Here is a 22,777-nt window from a genome sequence, read left to right on the forward strand (position 1 = left end):
TAACAAAAATATAAAATATATTATTATCAAAAAAAAAACTCAAAACGAAAAATAATACAAAGATCATACAAGTATGAGTTAATAAAGTAAAAATATAGATGTAAAAACAAAAAAAATATTTTATCCTCAGCAAACAAAATAATAGCAATTTGCTAGCAGATTGGCAACAAATTCGATCAGATATTGACTGCAAATAGCCATCCATAGCCATCTGTGTCCGCATTAGGCTCGGGGTTTGTCGACAAAGCCTGCTGACATGCTATGCCAGCAGATTGACGGCAGAAACTGAGCAGAGCCTGTTGACATACTGTGCGAACAGATTGGCGACAGAAAACGAATAGAGTCTGCTGACATGCTATGCAGATTGGCGGTAAAAATTGAGCAGAATTTGCCCTAACTTCCTTATTACGATGATTATTGTATCAAACATATACATAAAAATACATAAATAATAAATGTATGTTAAGTTTTGATTATGATTTCACTTATATAGAAAGTTTGATAAATTTTGCATGCGAGAAACGGACGCCATCTAGCGGTAGTTTTCCAATTATTGTGTTTAAATATGCGTAATGATAGGCTCTGCTCGGTTTTTGTTGTCAATCTGCTAGCATGTTGGCAGGTTTGGCTCGGTTTTTATTAACAATCTGCTGGCATAGCATGTCAACAAGCTTTGTCATATTTTTGAGGAGAGTTTGCTCACATTGTCAGATATTACAGATTTTGTGCGCAATTTGTTGCCTTTTTGCCATCAAACGTTGATAACAGGTTCTGCTCGGTTTTTGCTAGTGATCTACTGGCATAGCATGTCGGTAAGCTTTGTCCTATTTTTGAAGGCAGTTTGCTCACAATATCAGATATTACAGACTCTGCAATTTGTTGCTTTTTTGTCATCAAGTATTGGTAGTAGGCTCTGCTCAAAATCTGTTTTTACAAGTTTTGCTATCGGGGTCTATGTAGCAGGAAAGAAATATCACAGTGAAGCATCTGTGCAATAGAATTAAATAAAACTAAATAGATATATTATAAAATTTTAATTATTTTTCAACATTTTTCAATTTTTTAACATTGTTCTTTTATCATTTTCCATAATTTGATTCTGTTATTCGTATCTATTATGCATTTATTAATTTATTGTTCAACTTTTAATAATGTATTGAAAGATATCTATTAGATTCGGAAAAAATTAACGGAGACCGACTGGATTTGAACTCGGGATCCCTCGTCTACCAATCTGACACTTAGTCTGCACGACCACGACGGCTCCCCTCTGTTAGCTGTTTATATTCCGAATCTCTTTCATGACCGCTTACGGTCATCTAATTCTTACAGTATAATGTGTATAATTATAAGAAAAATAGTTATACTTATTCATGTTATTTTATTTTAATTTTCAAAAACTGTTATATAAAATTATGAAACATAAACATAGAATAAAGTATATTAACCTGAAATGATTCTTATATTATTATTTATATTAACCTTTACTTATATTAACACAAATATTTTGCATTACATATTTTATATTAAAGTTATTACAATTATGATAAAACTGCAAACATTTCTTATATATTTTTTATATTTTCTTATATTTTTTATATTTAAAAAAAAACATTTATATTTTAAAATAAAATTTCCATCACAGTTATTATCACAAAAACATTTTTGTAGAAAAATTTATACTTCAAACTAAAACATAACCATTATCACAGTTATTTATCGCAAAAGAAGAACATTTCTTATATTATTGTAGAAACATTTCTACTTCAAACAGAAACATAACTATTAGTTATTTATCACAAAGAAAAACATTTCTTATATTATTATAAAAACATTTTTACTTAAATATAACAATCACAATTTGCTATTTTTAATTGCTATTTTTTAAAAATATTATTTCAACTCTTTATATAAAAAATTTATGTTTGTTATTTATGTTTCCTGTATTAATTTTTAAATTAATTTTTATATTATCTATTATTTTTATCTATATTATCTATTATTTTTATATTATCTCTTTCCAATATTATGTTCTTTATGTATTTACAATACACATACCATTAGAGCCAATATTGGACTAATCAATGTTCAAGCTGCTAAGTTTACAGAGTTATGACATATAAGTTATAAGTTTAGCTAAACGTTTACCATATAACGTTTGTAGAAACCAATCAGCATTAAATCCTAGTTTAATTATAATGGAAGTTTTATTAACCTGGAGATTAAGGCCAAAATAGTAAAAACGGACATAAGACCTCTTTCATCAATCTTCGGTTAAGTTAACCGACGATTAACCCACAGGGGTGCCAATTGTAATTCAATGCTCAGAAAGTAATGTGTGTTCTTTAACCTAATATTCTTTTCATGTGTAATTATCTTGATAAATAGATGAAATTATAAGTAATATCTAATAATTAATGTAAATAAAAATTATTAAACAATCATTTGCTTAAATAAAAATTTTAACACTTATCTATAATAAACAATTTAGTTCTCAGTTGTTGGCAATCATGATGATCAAATTAACCGTCGGTTAGCTTAACCAAAGATTGGTGAAAGAGGCCCTTATATCCATTTACTCCAACATGATTCAATTCAGAGTTCCTGTAAACTGCAATTCAATTTTGAACTCAATTTAATCTTCGATCAATTTAATTTGTTTTCCTTCAAATTTATCTTGGTTCCGATCAACTGAACGTATATGTCTACTAATCAATGTCTACTAACTCCAACTAAATTTGTATCAAGTAATGTGATTGGTGCATAATGAGCATAATAGAAAGAAAAATTTGACGATAAAAATATCAAAATAATCAAGCAAAAAAACTTCAAATAATTTTCAACTTCATGACAAAATTCGGAAGAATATAAAAAAAAATGTTGATTAATTTGTTAGTGGATAATAAAAATAGAGTTATTAAATATAATGATGAATAATGTAAAAGAAAAACATAAACTTAAAATTGAAATTTAAAAAATGCAATTGCAAAAAGAAAAGTTGCAATTTGAAATATTACAAAAAGAATTAGAGTTAAAAACTTTTATTTAAAAAAAAAAACAGCGAAGATTAAAGATGTTATAAATATATATATATATATAAAATACTTTTTTTATAGATAAAAAGTTCTTAAATTTTTATTATTTTCGTAAGTTAAAACAAAATTTAATTTTATTTACAGTTATTTTTATTTTAAAAAAATGTTTATTTTAATTTTCCTATTATCATAGGTATCATAGGTCCTATTATAATAGGTCCTATTATCATATTTTGGAATAATCAAAGATAAAACCAGGATTACTTACATTTATTATAAACTAATACTGTTGTACTCATTAGCATTATATATAATTAATCAAATAAAAGTTTTAATTTTTACTCGTTTTGCGATAGAAATATAATCAAAAAGGAGTTTTATTTATTTGTCATAAATAAATGATAAATTAATTTGTCATAAATGTTACTTTATTTATTTACTGTACTAGCTTTAATTATTCAACGATGAATATAGTTTAATAAAATAATATACTGAATATATCCTCAAATACTAATATATATATATATATATATATATATATATATATATATACACGTTTTGTGTTGTCTTCTGCTTAAACGCCGTTCAAACTTGTTAATCGGCCAAAAATTCAGAATGAACGTCGTTTAACTGACTTGAACTTGTATAAAAAACTTGATGGAACGCAAAATGTTATTGGTCGGAATTTAAACTCGGTTCAAATTTTGAATCACGTTGGAAGAAATAAGCATTAGTGTCGGTCCACAATAGGTGATTTAAGCTTTAAGAAGTAAGAGATTGACCAATTATAATCGAATATGAAAAGAATAATCGACTATGATTGGTCAATTTCTTACGACTTAAAGATTAAATACTTATTGTGGACCGACACTTACATTGACCGTAGCCTTAACCGAAGATTGATGAAAGAGGCCCTAAATGTAGCACCTTAGTGTCGGTCCACAATAAGTATTTAATCTTTAAGCCGTAAGAAATTGACTAATCATAGTCGAGTATTCTTTTCATATTCGATTACAATTGGTCAATTTCTTACTTCTTAAAGCTTAAATCACCTATTGTGGACTGACACTTATGATATGATGTATGAAGATGAAGATGCATAGAGGTTAGCGGAGCTAACCGAATTTTGATAGCTTAAATATATATCGATAATGCTAAATATGTACATGGAAATCACGATATATTTTAGCGGAATGTCGACGAGAACATTCTGATGCAAAAATTAATACAATGAGCTAAATCTTTTTTATCTAATTTTATTAAAGTTTACGAACAATGCAGTTGCAAATATCGCTGGATATCTCGACTGATGACAGGATTGACTCCTGGTCCAGGTATAATCAGGATCACATTCTTCAAGATCTAAAGGCAATTACTGAGCGGTTTTTTTTTAAAATCTATTCGTTTAGAATAATTTTGATCAAGTTCTTTAATTAGTCAATGTAAAAATTTTTATTTTTTACTATATGAAAAAAAGATTAGATTAAGAATAACAAATTATGTAGATATATTTTGCTTTAAGTGATTATATCAAATTAACCAAATTTTAATTAAGAATTATAAGTTATCTTTATAATTCTGCAGTAGCATTGCTGCGATTAGATTGTAAAAAATTTCTTTCTTTCAGGAGGGAGAGGCAAAAATGGTTTTTATCATTGTTGTCTGGAACATGCTTGATATATGCCACCCGTACGTCTGTTCCCTTGTTGATACCAGTCATTAGTGAAGAGAAGAATTGGTCAAAGTTTGATTCAGGTATAATACTATCAAGCTTTTTTTGGGGCTATACATTAACACAAGTGGCTAGTGGTTACATTAGTGACAGAATTGGTGGACAGAAGGTACTTTGGATATCTGCTCTTGGTTGGTCAGCAACAACTTTCTTTTTGCCAGAAATTATAGAATTTTTTTCTGATGACGGGACTACTGTCTTTCTCGTTGCAGCAGTAAGAATGATAAATGGAGCATTTCAAGGTAATTTTTGAATATCGGATATTGCAGCTGCACTGGAGCAATGGAGAATAATATAATACCTATCACTTATAGGAATGCATTTTCCTAGTACGATTAGTTTGATAAGCCAACGTTTGCATGAAGCAGAAAGAGCCTCCTTCTTCAGTTTGTTAACATCAGGATCTGCTCTAGGCACTTTACTCACAGCTTCTTTAGGTTCATATCTACTGGATAATTATAATTGGGCAACCGTCTTTCGAGTGTTGGGTACGACGTAGTTTATCTAAATTGATATCAAATTGAAGAATCTCGAGAAGATAGTAATTCTAAGACATATATTGGTTTAACAGTTGAATTTGTATCTCTGTTTTGTTTTCTAGCAGAATAAAATAATCTTATGTTTGTGTTAATTTATTTAGGAAGCATGAGTTTGGCATGGACACTGTTTCTAAGCTATCATACTCTGTCTTTTAAGGGAAAAATGACTTCTACCAAAATGATTACTGGCTACACCTTGCCTTGGTCCAAACTCCTCTCAAAACCTCCTTTTTGGTAATTATAGCGCATGAAATGTAATATTTTTTATTTGAGGACTAGAAATATGGAGAGAAATTTTCACAGTTATGTGAACATTGTAATTCTTCTAGTTTCTAACAAATGCTTTAATTATATGTATATGTTGTGGTTTACATAAATGTTCGCATTTTGAATTTTTAATTGTGAAAATTGTACAAAATAATTATCGATATAATATGTAATGATTGATTATCCTCTGTATAATTATTAACTATAATTTTCTTCTGTGTAATTAAACAGGTCTTGTGTTATTGGACATGCTTGCCAAAATAATTGTTTCTTTGTATTACTTTCATGGATGTCCACATATTTTCACGACACATTTCCTGAAGCTAAGGTAATCTTACTATTTAATTTTTATTCAATGTTTTCAGACTTTCAGTTTTCTAGAAAAGAAAGAAATTTAGTTTTCTAAGAAAAAAAGATTATATAAAAGCTGTTCTACAATAAAGATAGAAAAATATTTTAGATTTATAACTAAGAGAAAAAGCTAATAATAAAAGCTAATTTGTAATAATAAATTGAAATAATGAGATTTTTCTATCATATCAAATATTTTAATTAATAGGGTTGGATTGTGAATATGGTGCCATGGTTATCGATGCTACCTTGTACATTCTTAGGAAAAGCCCTGTCAGAAAAGATAATTAAGGCTGGCTATTCCGTAACTGTAACACGTAAAATAATTCAAACAATCTGTTTTGTCGTCGAGATTGGAAGTCTCTTATTCTTGAGTAATAATAAATATTTTTAATGTTTATATATAAAATCATTACATATATGTAGATTTATATTATATCTTTGCAGCAAAAGTGGAAAGTTTTCAAAGTGCAATATTCTGTCTCGCGTTAATTATCGGTGGTTCAGGTTTTCATAATAACGCAATTGCTGTAAATCCTTCGGATCTTGCACCAAAACATTCTGGCAGTGTATTCGGTCTAATGAATACCGTTGGCGCGATACCTGGTATGTAAATAATATAAATAATTGTACGAAGAGTTAATGTGTTTTTTTTATTTTCAGGTTTTCTCGGTGTATATTTTTCCGGACATATTTTACATGTAACGCACAGCTGGCCTGTTGTTTTTTTATTTATAGCTGTTATCGATGCGTTAGGATGTATAATGTATTTATTATTCGGCTCGGGTCAAGCAATTATATAAATTATAAAATGAAAATTGATTTTTCATTTTATCAAATTGCAAGCGCGTTTTAAAATCAACGATAGGCACAACCATCTAATATTTTTATGTTTCATGATAATATTGTTTTGAGGTGCTTTCCAGCAACAGGCACAGATATCTATATTACAACTAGATCGCTAACTTCTCTAAAAAGTTATTTATGGCCGGCTATTCCGATTTTAGCCATTTTTTAAATCAAGTTAATGGGCAACAGAGAAAAGATAGTGTGTTAATGCATGTCCTGTTCATTTTATCACTACTTACTGTTAAAATAATGCAGAATCATTATAGCATAAAAAATTGCGGAAATAGTCGATCAAAAGGATTTCATTTGTTTAGGTAGTCTAATATAGTTCTATAGTTGTTAATGTGACGATTTTGGCTTATCAAACTAATCGTACTAGAAATGCATTCCTGTAAGTGATAGGTGTTATATTATTCTCCATTGCTCCAGTGCAGTTCCAATATCCGATATTCAAAAATTACCTTGCTCCATTTATCATATCATTTGAAGATTATGTTTTAATAGTAAATTCTAAATATTTTAGATTTCCTCTAAAACGCGAAGATCATTTAAAAAAATGAATCAAGACTATTGGGCAGTCAGATTTTAAACCCACTAAAACTGACGTATTGCACATATTTGTAGTGCACATTTTACTGCAAATAATTACATGGACAGGCCAGGTAAAAATGACATTTGCTTGAAATATCTTGCTGTACCCTCTATATTTCTAGAAAGTCCAGTGATTACTCCTAAAATTGCAAGCACACTTCAAGTTTACTTCAATTACATCTGCTTCACATTTGATTACATGGAAAAGTGTTCTAAAACCGAAGAAAGATCATTTGACAAATATTGATCCAATATCAATAATATTTAATAATGTGATGGATTGCAATACAGCTTCTAAAAGAATTACAAATTCACTTACATTAAAACGCTTGCAATTCCTCGCGGATCATGGATCGGCGTATTTCGCGGGATAGCGTCCGTCGGGTGTGGTCAGGATTACTCAGAGAGAAATAAAACATAGAGGTGCTATTTTGTTATGTATACGTATTTATATTTTTAAAAGTAATCTGAACTTATTTACAGGTACTGACTGGGTTTTCTTATGTACAATATTTACAGTGTGTTTTCCGGAATTTAGTCTTACGTATAAATGTGTTCGTTGCTTCGCGAAAAGCTTTGCGGATTCCGAGAATTGTTACAATAGACACCGACGAGATACTATTAAAGACCAACGATCTTACTAATTAGCGGGGCAGGAAAAATTCACTGTACGCTAACGTCCTCTTCGAAAAGTGCGGTCAGAGTAGGAAACAAAATGAGAAATATATCGATAAGATATTATTAGACTCATAGTGAATACATTTCGCTTATCCCAAAATGTTATGAGTGTTAAAGAATTCGTACGGCACAGCAAATAATGTAAAAATTAATAAAGTAATAGTTTACAAGAAAATAAAAATAGATTAAAAAAAAATAACTATATAAATTATATATTATATTTATAAATGTCAAAATATATTTATATTAAATAAGAAAAAACATAAATACTTAAAAACAATACAATTTAAGAACTCCGTATAATTAATAAATTAAAATAAAATTAACAAAGAATCGGAAAAATATAAGACGCTGGTCGAAATATTTTTTGTGATTAGAATTCTTACCAAAGCATTAGAATACATTCAGAAGTAGATTGAAAATATACGAAAAGTATATTGGACTATTAGATGTGCCGACATTTAAACAGCGTCTCATTTGGGCTGTATCTATTTATTTAAAAATCGTATATTTTTTTACATTATCGCCAATGCCTTGAACTCTTTAGAAAATCCTTTAATATGTTCAGAACTATACGAAAAGTATATTTGTTAAATCAAAACTTTGAGTTATTAGCGTGCGTTTCAGCTCAGTTTGTTTATTGCACTGATAATTAATTTCAACTTATTTAAAATTTTTTTTGTTTTTATATGAGAGAACTTTTTATAGAATTCTTATAGAACTATAAATTTTTCAAAATCTTACATTTGCAAGCGTCGGAACTCATTGTTTAGGACAAAATGAGTCACAGCGTGAACCTGGCATCTCACTTTGTCCAAACCGATTTTTTCGCTTTAATGCAAAAACTATTTGTTTAACCTATCAGGAACTGTAGAACTATTAAAAAGAAAGTCAGAACTTTCAATAATTTTTACGATTTTTTCCGCAAAATGAGACGCCAACTTTACACACACTTTTTTTTGTTCTCATTGTCGGTAAGATTAAAATATTTATTATAATAGTATTATATATTAACTCTGAATCACTTAGTTATTAAAATATAATTAATTTGTTTGTTAAAACTATTGTTTGAAAAAGTATTTATTGATATTTGTTTTAAAAAGAAAAATAAAAAAACTATTAAAAACTATAATTTTAGTTAATATCTAAATATTATTAAAAGTACTAGAAATAATTTGTTTAATAATTTGTTTAATTTGTTTAAGGGACATATTTTAAATTAATTATTAATCATTAATTAAATAATATTAATTAAATAATAGTAATAATTATAATAATTAAATAAACTAAATAATAAATTAATTAAATTAACTAAATACCCAGGTAACAAGATGTCGTCAATATAATGTCTATTTTAAGTCATTTTAAGTCATTAATATCATCAAATTCATTTATAAAAGACGTCAAAAAGCAACACATAATGACGTCTATAAGTGACAGATCGATGATGTGATACTTATGACGACAAAATAACGGTTACGTTTCGATATTGACTGCTAGTACTAAAAATCTATAATATACGTGACATCTTTTACGAAAAATAAATTAAAAAAATGAAAAAAATGAAAGTGCTAAAAACATCTTTTATCTTCTATTGCCGCATGTTTCTAAAACGGCCCATCCATCCTTATTTGGGATGCTGCATATGGGATGAAACCTGCTACTGAAATGATGATATAAGTGAATATGGGATCTTGACATAAAATATGATAGATCTGTTAATGAATGTTACTATGTTGTATAAATAGTCTCAATTTTAAAATCTCGATTACATATGTAATTTTTGTAGATAATTTAATTATATAGAGCCGTGAATTTATATTATTTTTAATAAGAATATTTTAATAAGAATTGTTTTTATAAAAATTGTTTATAAATTATTGTATATATTTTATTTATTTGTTTATGAATTTGTTAATAATTGTATGTTAAATATAGGAAATAGTTTTCTTATTTATATATTATAATTAATTAAGAAAGACAGTAAATAATAATGTTATTTCATTTATTCATTAAAAATGACTTAAAAATAATGAAGATATATTTATGATGATAATATTTCGTGACAAATGTTATGTTTATTTTACATCATTATTTGGTATACTGACATAGAATGACGAAAAATGATCTTAAATCATCATCAGAATGGCATCATCTTGCTATTTGAGTAATTACTTTAAATTAAATAATTAATTAAAAACAAACATTCAGCGGATTTTTATATTTACATATCTGTACAATATATATCATAATAATTTTACAAAAATATGTAAAAGTTTTGAAAGTAGATTGATAATAATGTCGCACGTCGTCAATTCGGCAACTTAAAGTCCAACATAATATTACTAGTTTTGCTGTAAGCTCAAGAGAGAAAACAGAACATCTCGTATATCCTTTTTTACCACTCGAAGCTAATGCCTGTCGGCTAGCCAGTAGTCGTGTTTACGCAGCGTTACGCCGTGCAGAATACACGAACATGGGCTCATGCTTCAATGTGTGTGTGCAGCATACTGAACCGTGAGCCTATATCCGTGTACGTTGCATAGTGTCAATTTCGACTAACCCTCGGACGGTAGAAAAGAATAGGACTATCCTATTATCGTACTCTCTCGTGTTTGACGTGCTGCGAGAAGAGGATAGAGATACTATCGTACTCTCTCGCGCTTGACGTGCTGCGAGAAGAGGATAGAGATACTATCGTACTCTCTCCTTCGATGCACTGTACGATGTTCGGCATCTCCGTCTCGGTTACCGCTCGCTATTGTTGACATATAGCGTATCCATTGAAAAAAAATAAACAGTGTTAATAATATGAATGAATTGATAATATGAAATTAATATTACAAAAATCTTTATAGATGATTATTATATTTTACATATAATATTTATTACACTAAGGATATATAACTTTATATATAAAAATTATAAACAATATAATAAATAAGAATACATATAAAATTATTTTCTTAATATGATTGCGTATATTTCATTATTTTGTAACGGCAGGGCCGTTACTTGTAAGGAAAAAATATATATATATATACACCTGGCTTATTTATCCTACGCTGCCTATCCTTCTTGCACGCATACCGCTCGCGCTATTCCACTCGCTTGCCTGTATACCGCACGCACCGTCTCGCTCACGCTATCACTCATGGTACCCCACGCGATACCGCGACTCCCCGAACCTACGGCGCACAGTGGGGAATGCCGGCCGGGTATATAAGCCCAGCCGGCCGAGACATTGGGACCAGATCCCATCCGACTCCTGACACTCCTGACCTGACTAATACCTACTATCTCTCGGGGCCAAGGTTTCGCTTGGCTCTGCCGAGTTTTATCGGCTTTCTCTACCTTCGGGCTGAGGTTTCACTCAGCTCTGTCGGGTTCGTCGACTCCTGTCACCGCTCCTCGGGGTGAGATTTCACTCAGCTCTATCGGGTTTCGCCGACTCCTGTCACCGATCCTCGAGCTGAGGTTTCGCTCAGCTCCACCGGGTTTCGCCGATTTCCGTTGCGAAGGCAGGGCTCGACGTGGCACTCAGCCCTGCCCGCAATACCTAGACGTCCTGCCTGACATTAGCTCGTAAGTGCATACGAGTAAGGCTGCTAATTATAAGTCGGTAATTCAACGATCTTTAGTTGTAACCGCGCCGTAATGATTAAGCCGTCATCGATCGCACGCCGCACCTGTCTAGCGCTTTGCATCAACCGCTTTGCGTCAACTGCTTTGCGTCTCCGCTTTGCATCTCACCTCCTGCTGCTGCCAACTACATTGCGACATTTCCTGGCCCTGCACGCTGTATCTATCTTTCGCTAAATAAACTATCTTTTTCACGTCAATCTGTGTTCTCGTAAGCTTGAGTCTCCCCTCCTCTCGAATCCGGACACCGACGAGCCGATCCGAGCGTCGAGCGAGGTGACCGGGTCACAATTTTCTTAAAAATTCGAAATAAATTAAAAGTTTACTGTGTTTTAGTTAATAATAATTACAATATCGACGAGATTGTTGCACGACATATAAAATAATCAATTTGATGTATTACGTTTTTTTTATTTAGTATAAGCGAAAATATACATTGGACTTTGAATACTTAAATGAGAAGCTCTTAAATTGTTAAAAATTATCATTATTTTACAAAAATTAAACTATCCTGAGGAAAAAATAGCAGGATTTTTATTAAAAAATATATAAAAACTTAAATCTATTGGTACATTGATTGCATTAAGAATGTATTACATTCATTCTAATTTACATTTTTCTAATTCTTACATTCACAGTAAAAACATTATGAAAAACTTATAGATTTATCTAATTGCATTTCAAAATAATACAAGAGATTTAACAAGGTTTACAATGAAAAAAATTATCTAAATAGATAAATAAAACCGTGCTCTAATCGAAATGTAATTAAGAAATAATAAAGAAAATCTCAATTCTTTTTATATAACTATTCAAGATTTTTTATGTAAACTTTTATACAAAAATTAGTTGTTCTATAAAGAAAAACTTTATTTAATTTGTATCACCACTCTTTTGTTTGTACTCTTAACCCGAGAATAGTCACCTCATTTTTTTGCGTAAACGGTCATGTCAATTGGGATGTTTTTTACACCCCCAATTAAAAATCATTGTTATTACCTATTGTAATTATAGATTATTCTATAACTTATTAATATCTAAAGATATTATGGATATAGGTTTAATCAACATTTTATGTATGAAAAAAGTAAGAGAAAATCAAGAAAATAATAAACAAACGAAAGAAGGACATTAAGTAGCTGTGATGTGATTTCATTTTTTTGATGATGGAGTGAAGAAAATATTCCAGGTGACTATTCTCAGATTAATAAAAATTTAAGTTAGCAGAATAACTAATTTTCACATCACGAAAAAATTTACATAAATCTTTTGAATTCTTAAACTTACTTATATAAAAAAAGTCGTAATTTTTATCAGTACTTTTTAATTACATTTTGATTGAACATTTTTATTTTATATTTAAATAATTTTAAATTCAAGTTTCTAAACCATCGTAAAATTTTTTGTATTATTTTTAAATGTGATTTAGGATAATCTCATAATTTTTTCATTGTAAATAAAAATACTCCTTAGATTTTCATACTATAAATATGTATTATTAAATCTTCATTAAATTTTCTCAATTAATTTATGCTTAATTACTTAAGAGAAAACTACAATAAGAAAAAGGAGAAAGGAAGAAAAGAAGAAAAGAAGGATTTTTGAAAAAGAATTTAATGTTTAGAATTTACATGTTTTAGAACATCTATTTTGTAACAAATTGTCTCATTTAATTTCTCAGGCCATATTCCGTACGTAACTATTGATAATAATTGATGTCATTAGCAGCGAAAAGCATCGTGGCAGTTTTTCGCTCTTACGGACAATCGTAAACTGATTAGCTACCGTGACACTTCAAGCTGTTAAAGATATATATTAACACTATTAAGAAGAAATAATATGAAGAAAAATTAGTTAAAAAATTTTTATTTAACATATAAGATATTATATAATGTATTAATAGATAGAAAATAGACTTTGGATATATTTTCATTAAATATTAATACATTCTCTAGGATCACTTTATTATTAATTCTTTAACTTTTTATTTTAATACATTTTTTTTGTATTATAAAATTACAAAACTATTATCGATTTTAGAAATCTTTTGCCACATTAAAGAGATGTTAATTAAATCAATGATTCAACAGTATCCTAAAAAATCGCTGCACGCAAAGTTTTAAGAAAAATGTTTGACGAATACGATCATAAAATTAGTTTTGAAGCCATGACAAAATTATAAAATATAATTATATAATTTTTGTAATATTTTTTCACGTATTATGTGCCGTATTTATCGTTTTTATAAAAACGAATTTAATGAATATGCGGAAGGTAGCAAATGAAATGTATCGGACAGGATATAGTGTTAGATGCATTTCCCCTATTCTATACCGATTTCATAACATCGTGTCTAATTATTTAAAAAGTCCTGAACAATATACACGAAAAAAAGTACCCGAAGGATATCAAACTTTGGTTAAGAGATAAAAGATAAATTATTCACAAATCATCCTATTCACCATCAGTCAAATTGATTGCTCTAGTAAGAATGGAATATTCTCCTGTCTTGATTCAAACCATCTTAAAGACTATTCGATAAAAATGAACTTCGATAAAAATAAAAATAAAAACTGTTTCAATGTTAAAAAGAAGATAATAAAACATGTCGAATTTGTTTGAAATTATATGACAAAAATGAGATGTTAAAATAAAACTAATGTGCATATTAAACTTTTTTAACTTTTTCAAAATTATTCTCATAATTTTCCATTTTTATTACATGATTTTATAATTTTGTCATAGCATCAAAACTATAATAATTTTTGTCTGTGATCATATTTGTCGAATATTTTTCTTAAAACTTTGTGTACAACGATTTTTTTGGAATATTGTTGAAGCATTATTTTAATTAAATGATTCTTTAATGATAATTTAATGTGATAAGACATCCAAAAGTCATTGTAGTTTTATAATTTTGTCACGGAGCAAAATGTAATTTAAAATGTGGCGTGTGTATGGTAAATAAAATTATTGCCTTATACCTTTTTTTCGGGAAATACCGGATCTTTAATAATATAACAACTTAACAAAAAGTTGACATTTGAATTTTAATAATTTGTTACTAGTTATGTATAATTTTAATTTAAGGTTAAACTTTTTCAAAGTGTTATTTTATTATTTATTGAATTAAAAAACTATTGCAAATTGATTTTCAGAGATACAAAAGATACAGAAGAAACACACGACTATATTCTGCGATATATATATTTAACATTTTCTTTTGTGTTCTCCGTTCAACTTTACTCTCTCTCTCTCTCTCTACATTATAGTATTGTATATTTGAACTTGATACTTTGAACTTATTATTTATTAAAATGTTATTAACTCTTTTGTTAAAACTATTGTCTAAAAAAATTTGTAATTAATAATACAATAATTTTATTATTTAAATTATACATATATTGTATCACATGTCTACTAATATCTTTAAGTAATAATAATTTTTTACATTTCTCTTCTGATAAAAAAATAATTATCTTATGGTTTTCATTGAATAATATATAATATGTACATTATATTGTTATGTCCAGTGGACTTCACGATTCTTCTCTCTTTTTCGAGCGAATGGGCGAGTTCCGATACAGCAGAAAAAGAATCATTCTGAATAATAAACTAAAATAATTTTTACTCAAACTCCGTGGACGCCAGTCTGTCAAACACGTGAACCTCAGACTGTTGAGGGCTCGCTTTTCGAACTAATAAATAAATTATAAAACCCGATTGCAACTAAGCTAAAATAATATTTGACAGCTATATGTCGAACGCAAAGAAATTCTTAGTGCACTGGTGACGATGGAAAATCATAAATTGTCAAGTAGGTATCTGTTTTCTTTCATGGCAGACTCCGCACTCGAATAGCCTTCGTCGGTTATTTAATCCGCCGACTACCCATTCGGCCATAAATATTTAGATAATGCCACATGTTGATAAAGGCTCAGACCCACTACCTAATTATCATCCCTAAAAATTCTCCCCGTACCAATCAGACTCTTTTTCCAAAATTCGGAACTATGACAGGCTAACTCCCCCCCTAATGACTCGCTAATTCCTATTCGTTAAAGACTCGCGAGGTATTCTTAATTTCCGAACCGAAGCCCCGCGACAGCTTTTTACCAAGATCCTCCCCGGAGGAAACGCACTTCGCACTTGCTCTTTGACCGACAGTTTTTATGCGCTCTGATCCATTAGTTTTTTTTCACGATCAATCTTAAACCACATTCGTGTACCTGCGCGTTCGTTCGCATTCGGTTGTACTCTCAGTTTAGCTTCGATTCTCGCCAAAATAATACCACAATAAAACCACAGATTTAGTTATTAAAACTTTAGTATCAGGATGGATAAATTAAAATAAACCAGTAACTTCTTTTAATCTTTATTTTATTAAATTCGAGCAGGAGTGTTTCTTTTGTGCGTCCGTGCTTTTTTCTACTCTGCTGTGAGACCCCAGGAGCACTCTGTGGAGAACCGCTGGCCGCTGGTCCCGACTCCGCTTGCGTCTAGTCGATCTATCTGCATTTCTTATTGTTACGTCCAGAGGACTTCACGAATTCTTCTCTTTCGGAGAGAGATAATGGCTGCTAATCGAAGCCTCGAGCGATCTAGAAAGATCCTAAACAAATATATACAAAAATTCCTCTCGAGACACGTCTCGCTATCAAAAAATAATTCTTTGTAAAAGACAGCTTTGTCGATGTCGAAAGATTTATAACATACTGATAAAATTCGAAATATTAACAAAATCAAATTCCTGACGCATGAGAAACGTGTCAGATCGTTCGAGGCCGACACTCCCCAAACTGGTGGGGAAACTAAGAAAACGCCAATCAAGAAGAAGCGATTAGCGGCCGTTGGCGGGCACACCAATGAATAATTGAGGGTGTGAAATGACGGATGAAATTTTCACTAACTAATTCCATCATTCGCCAGGAAATCTGGAAACATAAAAACAATCTACAAAACACCGCTCCCCTCCTTCCTCTATACTTACAATTTTTCTAAACTATCATTCGACAGCCAACACAAAAATTCAACACGCTCTTAGATATTCCCTTACATATCCTTCCGGAACCCTTTATAAACCGCGATTTGGAGCGGATCGCTCTTTCTTCTCTTCATTCCACGGACGGGACCCTTTGAAATTGTTGGCGAAATACATTTCTAGTTAGAATCTGTGCGCGAAACTTCAATTCCGAGTGATTCACGATCCAGCCAAGCTCACAGCTCTCGTCCATCACCTGCGCCACAACAAAAGTGTCATCTTTTTCCGCGGTTGACTGGCTGTTTGGTTCGCAATCTTAACTTAATTGTTTCCTTAAATCACCCCCCATATTCCAAATTGGCAAACCGCTATCTAACTCGGTGAAGTTGCCTACTCCGACTCCTCAACATTCCAAATTGGCAAGCCGCCGACTGACTCGGTGAAGCTGCCCTACCACGATTCTTCAATTTTTTTATCTCTCTCAATTATTATATTACCTCTCTCTCTAATTTAACTCTTACATTTATCATAGTGAATCAAACGAAAATAACGGCCATTCCAAGCAAACGAACAATTGCGACATCGTCGGGAGAAACAAAACAAGCGGATTCGTCGCGAAACTGAACACGCCGGAGAACTCGCGGAGCGATTGATCAAAATAGAACCAAGACTCGCGAATATTTCATTACAAGAGTATGCCACCGCCCTCCGCTCTGTGGCAGAATTCGAAAATCAGTGCATCCCAGAGAACTTCGACGTGGAGAAGTTCTACCTCGTTCGCCAATTTCCTCGATCTCCCACACATCCACCACCGGGAGTTTTCTACATAAAAAGAAAATTTAAGCCCGACAACCAGTTTTTAGGAAGAAATCTCGAAACATCAACTTTACGATTCCTATGTACATTTCCTGTGATCCTATCATTCCCGTCAAAGCTTTCCGCAGCGCTCGCCCTAATCTTCGCCACATCTTCAATCCGATCTCATTGACATGCTCGCCATAACCAACTTTTTGCCCCAATTATAGCAATTGGGAATTTAGAGACAACCGAGTTCTCAACTATATAAAGTTTTTTTTTTTATGTAAATGAAAGTTTTGTAAACGAAAGTTTTCCATGTAACAAAAATATTTAAATGTACACTCTAACATTTGTGTTCGCTTATTCATAGGAGCGTAGAGTTAAGATGTTTGTATTTCCTTTTTTTTATTATTAAATCGTAGTTAAACCGAATTGCTTTTCAGTTTATTTAAAAAAAAAATCTTGACCATTCTCGACCCCCTGAAGATCACACGAGGTCCATCCCTGGTTAAAGAAATTCATTCTCTGACCTAAAAACAGATCACCGACTGCGCTAGCGCAAGTAAGGGTTATAGCATCATCGATCCGTTCCCTGTGCTCTTTCGACTCGCGGATTGACTCCACGACGTCGATCTGGGAGAGCAAAAACAGTTCTGTGCGTCCACCCGAGTTCCCCCTCCTGACCAAAAGTATTACCTCTCCTCCCAAACCTCGTAATATTATCATCATAGTAGTAAGTCGCATAGATTAATATGATCTACCCACTTAAATACCGATTGTTTCCCCTTGCTCCCCTTCCCCTTATTTACTTTTCTAAACCTACCGTGCTTAAGGTTTAACACTTTTACACTTACATAATTATTTGTTTAAATTATTCTATTATTTTCTTGATTATTTACTTATATTGTAAAAACCGGGCATGGCCCTAAATATTTTAACGTAGAGTCTTATCCCGAACTGCCATGTCCGACGATCTCCGCACTTTTGTAACCCGCGTGCTACAGTTACATGCAATTTTATTCCACTCTCATGCGCCCATTCAAAATGATGTTAACCGTTATCATTATCTACTAAGTAATCACTATGCATACTATTTCTCCTTTATGTTAAATATTTTGTGTTTTAATTTTATACTTTGTTCGTTTCCCTTTAATTAATTAAATTATTAACGATAAATTCATTTATTCATTAATAATTTTATTCATTAATAATTTAACCCTCTCGTCACGCTCGTTCCCGCTCGCTCTCGGGGATCGCATATGATCCTATCCCAGGTAAAAAAGATTAAATTCTCTTGCCTAAATTAACGGACCGACGGACGTACGTCACGCAGTCGGAGTCATAGCGTCTTTTTCAAGACGTTGACCCGTATCGGCTGACCTGTATGGTGCGTTCGATTCGTAGGCACGCTCCAAAGCGGCCACCTGCGAGAGGATATTCGATGTATCCTTCTTTGCCTCATCCTTTCGACTCTTTAACTAATAATTCCGGGGCCTGGACGTAACATATCCAGAGATAGAAAAATTGGGGGCTCGTCCGGGATGAAAATTGCGATCTTTACAAACGGGAATGAGTACGACGAGATCTAAATCGGACAAAATGGAAGTAACTGAACAATATAAATATGTTATAGAATCAATGAAAGGTTCCTTTCCCTACTTCAACTCCCATCGGGACTTTGAAAACCACATCCCGACACGTGCATTTTCCTGACGACAGTATAATTACTGAAGAGAAATGCGAAACTGTTTTAGAATCGCCGAAATCTGATTCCGACGGTGTCGAAGACGTAACGCCAAATAAATCGGAAATTAACGGTAAATTAGCCATGTCACAACAAAATCCGTTCATTACTTTGAAATATGCTATCGAAGCCGTGTCTTATTTCGATGGCTCTAATATACCTGTAAGAATTAGACGACCGTAAGCGGTCATGAAAGAGATTCGGAATATAAACAGCTAACAGGGAGGAGCCGTCGTGGTCATGCAGACTAAGTGTCGGACTAAGTGTCGGTAGACGAGGGATCCCGAGTTCAAATCCAGTCGGTCTCCGTTAATTTTTTCCGAATCTAATAGATATCTTTCAATCTCAGAAGTGGGATTCAGCCCATGTTATCTCAGAGAGGATACAGCTTTATGTTACCTGACAGGGAGAATTCAATCGATTTTGTGTGTGTTGTTTGTGTGTTGTTCGAAATGAACCAAGTCGGGGAGTTAAAATACTCCAACGTCGTGTCGATCGTTCAAAAGTGAACGGAAAAAGTCGGGGAGTAAAAGTACTCCAATGTCGTGTCGATCGTTCAAAAAGTGAACGAATTCGGGAGCAGAAGCAAGTTTCGGATAAAATTCCGATAGATGAAGACTCGGTATATTCGGGACGAATGTAATGCCAGAATGACCGAGCTATAAGAATTAGACGACCTTAAGCGGTCATGAAAGAGATTCGGAATATAAATAGCTAACAGGGAGGAGCCGTCGTGGTTGTGCAGACTAAGTGTCGGATTGGTAGACGAGGGAGATCACGAGTTCAAATCCAGTCGGTCTCCGTTAATTTTTTCTGAATCTAATAGATATCTTTCATACTATTATCTTATTTTATCGAAGGATGCGAGGAGGCAAAGTCCATGCTACCGGAGGAAGCCAAACCGCAATTCGCGAAAATAATTAGAACGCGAGTCGTAGGCGAAGCGTGTCATATTATACAAGATCAAAATTTCAACACCGTTTCACAGTTAACAAAATATTTAAAACAGATTTACGGGCCTATGAAAAATGTTTATCAACTACAGGGGGAATTAGGAACTTTTGGGGAAACAAATTTTTTGAAGCATATAAAAATCAAGGAAGTGCTTTCTCTTGATAGAGATATTCAATTATCTTTAGAGAAAGACATGTGCAAAATGTTTTATTAGAAGGTTAAAACCTGAAATTGAGCAAAGGATAACTAGAAATTTAGACATAGCGGGAACAGTATCTGACGCGTTAAGAATAGAAAGAGAGAGAGAGAGCTCCGAGTAATGACAAATTTACGGCAGGGTCAGGCGCGAAGTCAGATCAAAATTCATTATTTGAGAAAGGTTTAAGGGAGACTTGTCAAATATGTTACAAAGAAGGGCATTCCGATTAATTGCAGAAAATTATCCTTGATTCCTCAACCTACATAGTTTAGGAAATTTTTACTTGTTGTAAATTTGTAAAAAGCGTGGACATAGCGCGGATAAATGTCGTCTTCGTGATCTTCAGTCTTGTCGACCTGTGAAATTACGAGAAAAACCGATTTTTTTGTCAATTATGTTCAAAAGCAGGTCATGCTAAGGCTTGCCCGATGGACAGCAGGGTAAATCCTCAAGTTAATAAAAATACCGTTGTTTGTCAGTGGTGCGATAGATTCGGACATATCGCGAGTAATTGTTGGAAGAAGCAAAATGAACAACGCGACTTAAGTCAGTTTGTCTTCGATTGGTATATTGTTTTAGAGCCAAAAGAATATACCAATCAGAGACAACAAGCACGCAAATCCAGCTAGCAAATCAGCCGGAAAAAAAGCATCGTGTGCCGTTGGCTTTAGAAAATAAAAATAGAATTATTTGTCAGATGTGTAATAATTTCGGGCATGTTGTAAAGAATTGTCGAGCAAAATTAATTTAATCCAAAGACAACATGTTTTGCCATTATTGTAAAGAAAAGGGATATTTCCTTGAGAATTGCAATAAGGAACGAAACGCACATACATATGTAACGCAATAGAACTAATAAAAACTTTTTTTATCTTGTAAATGTCGGTAATAATATAATTTTATAAATAATTTTTCTGAGAGTCACCCATCCTTGTAGTATACACGGTTAAGCTTCACCTTTGTGATCAGCTGAAACTATCGGCAGATACTAGAACAATAATATAATTAAACTTAGAATTTTGATGTAAAAATATGACAAATCTCCGATCAGTAAATGTTATCATATTGTCATAAGATTCAAATAGTCTCAATGTCAATGTCCTGATAGCGTGTGTAATTTTTGTAGATAATTTAATTATATATATAAAGGTGTGAAAATTATATATTATATGGATTTTTAATATCATGTTCCATGTGAGTAGTGTTTATAAATTTACGTATATATTCTATTTACCCATTTATATATTTATTGATCGTATTAAATACGCGAGATATTTCTTTTATTCGACAATATATGTTTTCTTGTGTTTGGTATAATCATTTATATATAATCAAATAAATCGAATAAATAAGATATATGCAGAAAATTTTTAATTTATTTATAAGTATATATATTCCCAATTTTTATCATAAAGTAATCATCTACAAAGAATATAAAACCTCCAATTAAACTTTGTATATGAATCGGGAGCGTCCCGTTTGACCAACGTTGCAATTGGACACAGCCATTTACAGCGACCGATGCCTGGAGATTTTCTACTGGATTAACCAATCAAATAATTTTATTTTAAATTGGCCAATCGGCAACGTGAGCAATGGGGCGACACCCATATGAATCCATGAAAGTTTTATGAAACATTTGTAATTCATCCATACAATCTTCATAAGACGTCTAATGGAGATTTGGTAGAGCTCCATTAGAGTTCCATCATGGAGATAGTATAAGTCTCCCATAGATCTTATATGTATGGACTGGTAATACAGATATGATTATGTTTGCGGGAGATTGAAGAGAGAAACGTCTCTCTTTTTCTAAAAGTGTTCGAAAATACGTTTTGCGCATGCTTGACATATACTATACATTGATGCATTCTTATTGATGTATTCTTATGCAAGTTAAAGGAAAGCTTGAGATTATTTGTATGTTATTTGCAGAGTATCGTATTTGCGGAATATCGATAGAAACATCATATTTCACATTATATTTTTAAAAAGAAATAATGGTTCGAAAGTGTGTTATTTGCAAAATGAGTTATTCTGCAGAAAATAGTGTTTCTTTTAATTCGTAAGTAATAATGAAATAGGATTTATTGTAAAGTAACATATATTAAGCATACTTTAATAATTGTAGAAGCACTTGTGCAATTTTTTTATTTTACAAATAAATAAATAAATTTTATAAATTTTGAGAGCTTTAAATTATAAATTTAATTCAATTATCATATTCTTAATATATAATAATTTTTAGAAAAAAAATTATTTAATTGTTTCATTTGAAATTAAAAAATTTACATTCTATTACCCACTTTTTTAACAGATTTTATTACATTAGAACATTCGCGTTGCTTAGAATTTTCAATATTTAAAGCAGAATAGAATATTTGTGAGCAATGGAAAAAAAAGAAAAAAGAATAAGA

General features: G+C 31.4%; 1 protein-coding gene across 9 annotated transcripts; it reads left to right on the plus strand.

Annotated features, from left to right (window-relative positions):
* The first annotated feature begins 4,098 nt into the window (after positions 1–4,098).
* On the plus strand, positions 4,099–9,174 carry MFS18 (major facilitator superfamily transporter 18). 9 transcript variants are annotated; one of them, XM_089073392.1, is made up of 9 exons: positions 4,099–4,369; positions 4,663–4,898; positions 4,980–5,009; positions 5,082–5,255; positions 5,408–5,540; positions 5,805–5,901; positions 6,133–6,298; positions 6,372–6,534; positions 6,588–9,174. In XM_089073392.1, exons 1-9 carry the CDS (start codon positions 4,311–4,313, stop codon positions 6,778–6,780), a joined length of 1,251 nt encoding a protein of 416 aa, XP_088929518.1. In that variant the 5' UTR covers positions 4,099–4,310; the 3' UTR covers positions 6,781–9,174. The 9 variants fall into 9 exon arrangements, 4 of the variants coding, with proteins under 4 accessions (XP_088929518.1, XP_088929498.1, XP_011636767.1 ...); XR_016138476.1 differs by having other exon boundaries at positions 4,100–4,369; positions 4,663–5,009; positions 6,588–7,787; positions 7,848–9,174; XR_016138478.1 differs by having other exon boundaries at positions 4,100–4,369; positions 4,663–5,009; positions 6,588–7,435; positions 7,573–9,174.
* The last annotated feature ends 13,603 nt before the right edge of the window (positions 9,175–22,777 follow it).

Source organism: Pogonomyrmex barbatus, unplaced genomic scaffold (assembly GCF_055798465.1).
Source record: "Pogonomyrmex barbatus isolate J1 unplaced genomic scaffold, ASM5579846v1 scaffold1, whole genome shotgun sequence".
Taxonomy (NCBI): domain Eukaryota; kingdom Metazoa; phylum Arthropoda; class Insecta; order Hymenoptera; family Formicidae; genus Pogonomyrmex; species Pogonomyrmex barbatus.

Bases quoted from the DNA above. Each gene is read 5' to 3' on its own strand.
- MFS18 (XM_089073372.1), top strand. From the start codon at position 4,311: ATGCAGTTGCAAATATCGCTGGATATCTCGACTGATGACAGGATTGAC. The intron at 5,256-5,407 runs GTACGACGTAGT...TAATTTATTTAG, and splicing joins AACCGTCTTTCGAGTGTTGG to GAAGCATGAGTTTGGCATGG. The intron at 6,535-6,587 runs GTAAATAATATA...TTTTATTTTCAG, and splicing joins GTTGGCGCGATACCTGGTAT to GTTTTCTCGGTGTATATTTT.